At 53.8% G+C, this 10,063-nt stretch overlaps 1 protein-coding gene across 1 annotated transcript; it reads right to left on the bottom strand.

Moving 5' to 3' along the window:
- Window positions 1-508: 508 nt before the first annotated feature.
- On the bottom strand, window positions 509-9,742 carry GGT7 (gamma-glutamyltransferase 7; the record flags this gene model as incomplete). The annotated part of the gene is made up of 11 exons (XM_008937778.1): window positions 509-672; window positions 1,902-2,001; window positions 2,963-3,100; window positions 3,795-3,912; window positions 4,423-4,575; window positions 5,361-5,449; window positions 7,297-7,424; window positions 7,677-7,764; window positions 8,299-8,492; window positions 8,947-9,020; window positions 9,675-9,742. Coding segments are annotated over 11 exons (1,314 nt in total), but the record flags the coding sequence as incomplete, so codon positions are not given.
- Between the last annotated feature and the right edge of the window lie 321 nt (window positions 9,743-10,063).

The following is a 10,063-nucleotide window of genomic DNA, read 5'->3' as shown; positions in this document are numbered from 1 at the left end:
GCAGCTGGGTCCCAGGAGAGCTAAAGGACTCCCCAATATTCCAGCCACAGGCACCTACAAACACCCTGTCAGGCTGTATTTAGTGGCTTGCATGAGGCAAAGAACGAACCTGGGGAAGACAGGGAGATGCAGATGACAGCAGCAGCAGCAGCTGGTTTTCATTCATGGATGTTCCTCCTAACTAAAGTTTAAGATTCTGGCTAGGAATGGGCTTTTGGAAAGACTGAAATTATTAGCACGACTCTGCCAGAAGAAGTTGTGCTCCCTGCACTCCTGTAACAAGGACTGAGCTGCTGCAGTTCAAATAATGAAAAATAAACCAACAAACCCAAGAGCTGTCTGTTGGTGCTGCTGACACCTCCGGGGTGGGGAATGCAGGAGTCTGCTCAGTGGTGAGGACGTGGGGCTCCCACCCCGGGGGGCAGAAGGGGCCATTTCAGAACATGTGCTCCATCACTTGGGCTGATCCATCTGAGCCTCACTTGGTCAGCACCTCGCCTGGGAGGTGCTACAATATTGTGGTGCCAGCTGCATCCACACTCCTGGGGTCCTTCAGGCCAATGATGAAACTGTTGGTTCTTCTGGCCCCGTGAACTAGGGAGACCACTTTGACTTTATCCACTTGATGGCCCCTGGCTACAAGAAATTCAATATCTTCTTCAGGAAACTCGCCTGTAGGGAGGTAAAAGAGGAGTTTGTAACTGAAACCAACGTTGGCTTGGATGCAAAGCTCTGTTCTAGCCCTGCTGGGGCCTGCAGGGTGAGGAAACAGCCAGCAGCCTCTTCAGGAGGAGCCCCAGCCAGGGCGAGGCAGGCTGCTCAGAGCTGGGCACTGCCCCGGGCACTGGGGAAGTGACAGAAGCCAGGAGGTCGTTGTGGAAGATCCTCCTCTTTGGAAAACACATTGCTGGAACCTATGGCAGTTCTTCTTGTCACAGAACTCGAGGCAGGCCCTGCTCTGAAGAGCTCAGCTACCAATAACAGCACTAACAGTATTACTCCAAATAAGGCGTGAGGCAGCTGAAAACAAATGATAGTAAAACAAGCTGCCAAATGACAAACTTTGTGATAAGCCTTGCAGCATCCCCTTCACCTGCTTCTTAATCCTCCAGCCACCAACCTTGTTTGCTGTTCAGCTTTCTTTTGATGTTTTGTAATTCCTGTGTGACCAGGAGTGCCTGAGGATACCGAGCTGGGGGTGCAGCTGGACAGACTGAGCAGGCACACAGGAACTCCAGCTGCTGAAGCTGATACACTGCAGATGTGTCTGAACACAGCTCTTGTTGATGCCAAATGTCCAAACCCACAAATTAGGACATTTCTGAAGTTTTGGCTTTAATTACATTCTAGTTTCCAAGTCTGCAGGTCACACTCGACATTTTTAGGTTCTCCTTGCAAGAACCTCTGGCTCTTTTGTGTGAAATGAGAACCAAATTTCACTGATGCTCACACTGGTAAGGTGTCAGGCTTTGTGAAAAGCACTGAACAGACAAGACTTGTAAGAACAAGGACAAGAGCTGGCAGTGCAGTCTCCAGATGCCCACATTGATGCTGCACTTCCAGCACCACCAAGCTACGAGCCTGGCCACAGGCCCTGTCCTCCCCACAGCTGGTGGAGCCAAGGGACACAGTGTGGAAAGTGAAAGATTATCATTGATGGCAGTGGAAATACAGTGTAGGAAGCTCTGCTGGCATTCAGGACCTGGCTGGGTGAAGCTGTGGTTGCAATCCTGTTTATTTGGATATCCTCAACGGCATCAGATGGCCAAAAGCTTTATAGAGACAAGGCTGCTATCCAGGAGGTGAGCTGGGACAGAGGGAGGGAGCAAACCCTGCTCCTTTTCTAAGCACACTAGACTGGTAGATTTGAAGGCTGCCCCACACCCAGTGTCCATACTCACTGTCAATCTCCACGACGTTGGACTGAAGCTGTGGGTGAAGTCGACCAAGTGACAAACTTTCACTCAGATTCTTGTTAAATGTTAAAACATTTACCAAAACCTGCACGAGAAGAAAAGATCCTCAATAATGAAAAAAATAGTAGGGAGAACAGGAGAAGCCAGCTTCCTGAGCATCCTCCTGACTGGTGGATGAAGCATCCACAGATGCAGCAAGCAAAGATTTTGAACCATTGACCAGACTGCATGAGCCACCACAGGGGTCTGCACATGAGGAGACCCCCAAAACACAGCCTGTGTGGTGGTGCTGGAAAGGCAGCACCTCTTCAAGGCTGCGTGGGCTATTTGTCCACAGCTCCTGCTAAACTGGGAGAGTTGTTTGTCTGGAGCATGAGGTAATTTCTAAATGTGTTTGTTACAGCCAAAAGCTCAGCACGTGACTGCTCCAGACAAAGCACTAGGAAGCAATGGTTGGCTCTGGTTTGGCTCTGAACAAAGCCTCCCAAAAGGTCAGGGAGACAGGAGCCATTCTTGCTGGGCCTTTCTTTTTAACAGTCACATGCAATCAGGCTATTGGCAAGTGCTTTACCTCATTACAAACCAGAAATTAGGAGGAGCTGCCCAATTTATAGCGAGTGCTGAGCAGGGAGGAATTCAGTGGGGAGTGCACCAAAAGGAGCTTTTCATAGGGAAAGGAGCTACAGGGCTGAAGAGCTGCCAGTCTCCTGCAGTTATCTGGATATAAAATGCCCCTTTTTCTTTGTTAATGATCCTTAAGATGAGCTTTGAACAGGTATGAGAATGACACAAAACCATTATGGATTTTGCCAGGATCCTTTTCTCTACAATTATGAGTGGTGGCACTAGCAAAGGTGCAAGAGAAGTAAACCTGTGGCTCTTAGGTATTTGAAAAAACAAATACCAGCCTGGAACTGGTGACATTAAAGACTGAACTATTAATCCTGGGGCCACCAGTTTCAACACAGCCTGGGACACTGGGGAGGAGAAGCCTGTAGTGCAGGAGGGGACCCCACTGAGGGCAGGTGCCCGGGCACAGCACTGACCTGCACGATGCTGCTAAGGGCTCTGTCCCCATTGTTGGCTCCCAGGCACAGGTAGGTCCCACACAGCCCCTCAGAGGGTCTCACAATGGTGGGCAGCAGGAAGGACAGGGGCCGCTTCCGAGGCTGAATGAGATTCTGCTGCAGTTGAAGAAAAGAGACACCAAAAAACTTCAACAAGCTTTGCTGGTGCTCGGGTGGAGCAGGTGACCCTCTTACTCTCTGTGCTTCAGCCAGCAACTGCACTCGTGTGGTTCAGGGCTGACACCCTCACTGCTGGGGTCATGCTCTCTGATGCCAACAGGCTCCATCCTGTCTCACACCACAGCTCTCTTCTACACAGGGCACATGGAGCTGTTCACCCACTTCTAAAGTACCAACCCAGCCAAGTGGGATGGCTTTACAATACATGCCAAGAAGAAACAACAAGGCAGCACTGGAAGCCACCAGTACTCATCTCTAATTGTTTCTTTCCAAGACCTGAAGACTTCTTTTCTGCTATCTGTTAATGTTAGACCTGCAGAGCAGCAATTCATAAAGTCTTTAACTCAAGTGCACAGGACAGGACGTTTGCTTTACAGTGCATCTGGAGTGCAGGGAAAGCAGTAACTGAAATGGGCAGCATCACTTCAAAAAACTGCACTAGCATCAGAGAATGGGTTGGGTTGGGAAGGACATGAAAGATCATCTAGTTCCAAGCCCCCTGCCATGGGCAGGGACACCTCCCACTAGAGCAGGTTGCTCAAAGCCCCAGTGATAATGAAGACAAGAATAAAATTGAAAAAAACACTGGTATAGACAGCTCAAAGCAAGGATTTGTGATGTCATTCATTACCGGCCTGGGAACGGAGTGGTTCATTGTTTTATTTTGCCAGAAGAAGTCCAACATCTGGCTGTTCAGGAGGACTCCAGAGGGTGTTATTATTCCACTGCCAAAGGGACGATTCAAAGAACTGAAAAGAAACAAAAAGGGATCTCATCAAAATCCTTCCAGAGATTTTTGTACACCTCGAGGCTTTCAGGGTTCAGAATTTCTGCCCCAGGTTGGCTTGAAAAGAGTCTTTGGTGGTTCTTTAGGGCTGGCTAGATGTGAGGAGTGAAAGTCTCCATGTACTTAGGAGCAGGAACCATGTGGGTGAGAGCAGCTCTGTCCCTCCCTGTGCTTAAGGATTCCCCTCGAGGTGATGGATGTGTCTCCATGCCCCCATCTCAAATCTGGCCCCCACGCCTTGTCCAGGGAGCAGATTCAGGCCAGTCCAGACACACTGCACTGTGAGGAGGCTGCAGGACTGCCCAAGGCACAGCAGCATCTGCTCACACACCTCCACCCTGCTGCAGGACTAGCTGGGGCAGAGCAGCCCAGCTGCCCCAGGTCTGGTTCCACCCTGTCCCACTGACCCTGCTCTCTGCTCCCAGCTTCCACCCTGTGAGTGTGTCACAGAGGGCAGAGGTGAGTCCTTTACCTGATGACAGCGACGATGAAGTCGTCGGGCCCCATGACAAGGACCTGGCTGGCAGCAGGACCACTGCCCACGGAGAGGTGTGGGGTGTGGAGATCAGATGAGAAGGACTGGGAGTCGTTAATCAGCTGGCGCAGGGAGTTGGCTTCTGATTTACTTCAGCAGTGAAGGAAGGAGAGGAAAAAGCCATGAGCCTTGGGAGCTGAACGTCTCTTGGTCCCTCTGTGGGGGCACATCCACACAGCCACTGGCAGCGTGCCCCTGAGAGGGCTGGCACAGAGGACAGGGAGCCCCTCTGGTTCACCCAGTGGAAGGGGACAAGCTGGCTCAGTCTGCACATGGCAATGCCATGGGCCTCCCAGGCTTCCTCTGCAGTGGCACCCACCCCCGGTGGGCAAGGGCTGGCACCACCCAGCTGAGTGCCAGCCCTCCAGGAGGAAAGCAAGTCAGGTCCAGCTCTGGCCACCAGCTGTGGCTGGACCTGGCTCTGAGGTGGGAGGCTGGGCTGAAGCCCCAGGCCTGGCCTCTCCCACATGTCTGGGTGTACTGCAAAGGCTCCAAGCTCCATGGTGGGGAAGGCAGAGCCAGAAACTGCACGTGTGGTCATGACCACATGGATGGTCATTCATCTGACCTGCTGAGGAGGAATATTTAGAGGGGTGAGACAGTGGGAGGAACCCACAAGATCAATCTGTCTCCAGCAAACCTCTGTGCAAGGACATCCCACAACCTATCCCCAGAGCTCTGCGGTATCAGCTCTGATCCTTGTGGAAGAGTGAGCCCTCGGAGGACACCCCAGGACTGACCTTTCCTCAGTAAAACAGAGGTAGGAAACCCTCAGGTTTCCCTGTGCACTGCACTGAGAATGCAGAGAAAATCTAGGAATGACAGCCAAACCATAAGCTTGCAACTGTCACCGTGCCTGTCAGCCTCAGCCCTACCTCAGCATGTCCTCCACGGTGTGAGTGACAGACACATCCTCAGAGGGGTCTCCCAGGTTGCCAGCTAGGCTCAGGGCTATTTTTAATGTCTAAATTGAAGAGAAAAAAAAAGCCAAGGAAGCAAGGAAAACAAAGAAGGGAAAACAAACATTTTGGTGGCCCTGGAAATAAAACTTCTGATACTCTGAACAGGAACAGGTATCTGTCTGCTGGCACTTTGGCTAAAGCCTACGAAGGGAAATGCCCACGAGCCTGGTCCCTGCAGTGAGGGGCTGCCCACGTGCCCCTGGCTGGCAAGGCAAGCTGTGTGCTGGGCAGCTGAGTGTGCCCAGCCCCTTTGCACCAGCTGCAGAGAGCCTGGCAGGAGCTGCCCAGCTGCTCAGCTGCACTGCCAGCTGGCACACAGGGTCACCAGGATGCCACTTACTTCCCATTTCCATTCCTGTGTGGTCACCACAAGGGCAGGGAGCAGCGAATCCCAGTGGGAGAGTGTGTCCTGGGCTTGCCCTGCCTCTGTGGCAGCTCCAGCAGCACAGCACCACTGCCAGGCAGAAATGAGCCACTGCTCAGCAGCTCCTACCCACCTCCCCAGCCCAAAGTCACCCAAAGCACTGGAACAAAGAGTGTCAGTCCCAGCACAGCTAGGGGAATGCTGGGCTAAAGGAGGAAGGGATCTGGTCTCTCGTGCATGCAGAACCCTGCCTAAGCCAGTCCATTAACAATGGGAAGGTGCAGTTTCAAACAGCACAGCTAGGGGAATGCTGGGCTAAGGGAGGAAGGGATCTGGTCTCTCATGCATGCAGAACCCTGCCTAAGCCAGCCCATTAACAATGGGAAGATGCAGTTTCAAGAGGCAGTTTATCCAGCCCTGGTTTTACAGGGCATAGCCAGAGGACAGCCACAGGAGAAACGTGCACAGGAGTCACAGCACCAGAAAGTGCTGGGCCAGCTGGTGCTGACCTAGCACAGCATCTCAGCCACGTCTTCAGTCATGCAATGCCAAATAACTGGGGTTACACATCTTCTGAAGTGACTGCCCTTTACCTGGAGGTTACTATCCCTCAGCTGGGGCAGGACAACCAATGGGTGAACCTCCTGGCCTAGCACAAATGCAGAGCAAATAGATTGATCCAAAGCTTCTTGAAGAGAACTCAAAAATACCTGAGGTGAGTCCACCTCCTCCACCTCTGCACAGGCCTAGCAGTGTGCAACACCTCCAGCTGCTGGGCTTCTGCTGAGGGACAGCAACTCCCAAGCACTCACTGTCCTGTCTGCTACAAGGATGTGGCAACATCCTCGCTCAAAATCCCACCACATAAAGCCCAGCTGTGTGTTTTGGGATGTTGAGCATCTAAGAGCACAACTCTGCCTTCAGAGCAGGAAAGGGAGCACTTGCTTGAGCTCCTGGGAAGCTGCAATGTTTTGGTAGGGGTGACAGCCCTAAATACTGGAAAAGTCAGGATCTGGACCTCTGAGCTCATGAGGGGGGCTGGGATGTTATGATCTGTTAGCAGCACGGAGTGTGGGGCCAGTTCCCTCCCCAGCACCTCGTGCAGGGTGTTGCTGGCACCACGGCGCCAAGTCTGCCCAAGCAGGGCTCTGCCAGGGCCAGGGGGGCACAGGGGGGAGGGAACCAAGGGGACCACCCGCAGCTGCTGAGGGGCCACTGAGGAGATGGTCACACACAAGAAAGGGGCAAAAGCTGCACTTTGCTTTTCTGAAAAAGTTCTGCCTGAGCAAGAAGCAGCTGAGCTGAGCAGGAGGCTCCAGCACCTGCACCCACCCGAGGCAGCGACACAGCCCAGGCTAAACCTTAGCTGTCCATCTGCACCCTCTCCTCCAGGAACTGCCTACAAACGTTCTGTACAGCCAAGGAATAAATAGCTTCTTCTCCAGCAGCACAAGCAACTCAGCCAACTGCTGAACTTCCTCTTACCTCTGCCATCCAGTGCAGGAAGTTCCCCCTGGGTACTTGACTTGTGATGTTAAAGCCCTCGAGGATGTTCAGTGCTGTGATCAGTGCAGGACCTGCATGTGGAGGGGGGGGACTGAAAACAAGGTGACCTGTGAAGGGAAGAAGAGAGGAATGAAGCTGCTTTGGTCACATGCTTTCCCATGAGCTAGCAGCCTTGAGAACGGGGAAACCATTCCAGATTTGAGGGGCAATCTGTTGGCTGACAGCAGCAGGACACCCCCAGAGGACTTTTCTGCAGACACCTCAGTGCAGCCCCCACTCCAGTTCAATAGTGTTGCCACCTCTTGGCAGGAGAAGCAGAGCTTCAGCTGGAGCTGCACAGGCATGGGTCAGGTGTGTACCTCGATAGATGGTCTGGATGGGATCCTCCACGGTGACACTGTAGTTGTGGAAATCTTCCTCCACCAAGACCCCCCCATGGTTACGGACCTGTGTAGGAGAGCAGAGCAGCACACCTCAGAAGGCTGGGCCAAGGCTTCCCGTGTTCCTTGGGCTGCCCCAGGTGAGCACACACCACCCTGTCAGGCAAACACCATCGAGATCCCCGAGCCAAGGGCTGGGTCACTCAGGATACCCTGAAAATCTCTGCTCTTGTGGCCTTGGTGGCCTGGCTGCCTGTTCACCACCAGTGAAAGGCTCTGCAGCCCACCTCCAGCAGCTCACCCACCTCCTGGGTGCTCTGCAGATGTTCTGCCTGCCCCTGAGGTGGGGACAGGCACTGCTGCTCAGCCCTTCTCCCCTGGCTGGCAAGCACGAGTGTGTTAAAGGTGATGAAGCATTTGAACACTGCCAGGATAAAAGATCTGTATGGATTCAGCAGAGAAGGAACCTGGGTGTAGCAGGTCACTAGAAACCTTTAGCATACAATTCCCACCCTATTTTTAATTCTTTCAGGTGATAGTGGGTCTGCTGTAGCCTTGGTCTTTCTGTAAGACTGTCCTAATTCAGCCAGGCGTGGCTCACCTCAGAGATGATCTCCTGGGTCAGGTTTCCAGAGTAGAAGGCTGAGGCCCCCTCGGCCCCCAGCAGCTCCAGGACGGCCGCCAGGTCCGGGCGCCTGACGAACACCCCGGGCAGCAAGGGCTGGTCCCCTGGCAGGAAGGTCTCCCGAAACTTGTCAGAGTAGTTCAGGTCCTTCAGCTCACTCACGGCTTGGGCTGAGGGCAAGAAGGGGAAGGACGTCCTGAAAAGCCCCAGAGCAGAAACACGCCGGGGACCTGGCCTCTGATGGGGTGCTGGGGACTCGCTGCTGCCTCTTGCCCCGTTCCAAAACTAGAGGGAGGGTGGCTCATGCACCCCTTAGAGCTGGGCAGGAAGGCCAAAGAAACCCCCTGCCCCTCCCTGGCTGCTCCTGGGTGGCTGTGGCACGTGGGCTGCTCTGCCCTGTCCCTGACCAGCCCCAGGAGAGGGCTCCAGTTTGGTGCCACCAAGCCCTCCCCTTGCATGCCATGGCTCAGGCGTTGCTCAGCTCCCAACAGCACCCACCTGCAGGTCCAAAGAGCCTTCCTTTCCCAGGAACAACCACCCACTCGCCGCCTGGCCCCCGAGCCCGGTGCCTGACGTGCTCCTCACAGCTGAGCAGCCAGCCTTGTCCCCCCACCAGGCACTCACCCAAATCGTGTGTGACATTAAACCCATCCTGGGCGACGCTGGCGGCGAGGCCCAGCAGCTCAGACCACGGGAGTCTGCCCAAGGGAAAGACAAAGAGAAACGTGCCTCAGAGAGGTGTGGCAGGGCAGGGTGGTGGGGAGGGCACAGGGCTCAGCTCTGTGGTCAGGGGGCTCCTGAAAGACCAGGCTGCGTGGCCAGTGGTGGCCAAAGGGAGCACTGAACTTTCATTGGGTTGTGTTTTTTTCAGGAGGATCATCTCAGTGTTCCACAATGTGCAACAGAGAGAAATGTCAGGGCAGAGCCAGAGGAAAGGGCATCTCTGGAGCGAAATCTCAAGCCAGGCTCCAGCCCTGAGCAGGTCATTTGGGTCCCTCCCTCCCCGTCCCAACAGGGCACCAGGTGGAACCACACTTCTCAGGGTCCAGCTAAGGAGGGAAGGAAAATACATGGACCTGAGTGAAAACGTTCTGCACCCATTTCTAAGAGAACAGTTACTGTCCATCTCAGTAGCCAAAATATCACTTTGCAGAAAACCTGAGCAAGCTGAATTCTCTCTTTTGTTGTATGCAGTACCAAAATAGAACACACTTTTCAACACAAGCCTCCAACTGCCCCTTGGCTAATGGTTTTGGCTGGTGGCTGAGAGCAAGGGCTGTGTGCTCCAGCTGCCCTGGGGGGACCCTGGGGCCCGGGGTGCACAGCTCGAGGCCAGCCCACCTGCACCTCACCTGCCGTGTAACTGGTGTGCCTGCTGCAGCCCTTGGACCATGCCCGGCACCCCCACGAGCAGCCCTGGCTGTAAAACAGGAGGGACAAAAAGGGGGAGTCGTCTCTTTGCCACAAGGACACGGGACATGGTCCCAAACTGCAAGTCAAAGAGATGCACGTCACGTTCACATGGGAAGTGTCTGCGGGGTATTTAGGAGAGGGGAAGAGGTCTGTGGCACACACTAAACAAGGAATAAAACTGTTTTGAAAGAAAGAGGCAAATTCAGTCCTGGTCTCAACCCCGTTTGCTCAAGAGAAATAACTCAGCAGAATGACACAGGATTGTTCTCCTTCCTGGGACTCCTGTTCTCCTGGCTCCCCACTGCCAGAGGGCCGTGCCTCTTTACTG

The sequence above is a fragment of the Merops nubicus genome, unplaced genomic scaffold (genome assembly GCF_000691845.1).
Source record: "Merops nubicus isolate BGI_N331 unplaced genomic scaffold, ASM69184v1 scaffold5303, whole genome shotgun sequence".
In the NCBI taxonomy this organism is placed as follows: Eukaryota; Metazoa; Chordata; class Aves; order Coraciiformes; family Meropidae; genus Merops; species Merops nubicus.
The sequence above is the reverse complement of the archived record's forward strand: the minus strand, read 5'-3'. Positions and strand labels throughout refer to the sequence as shown.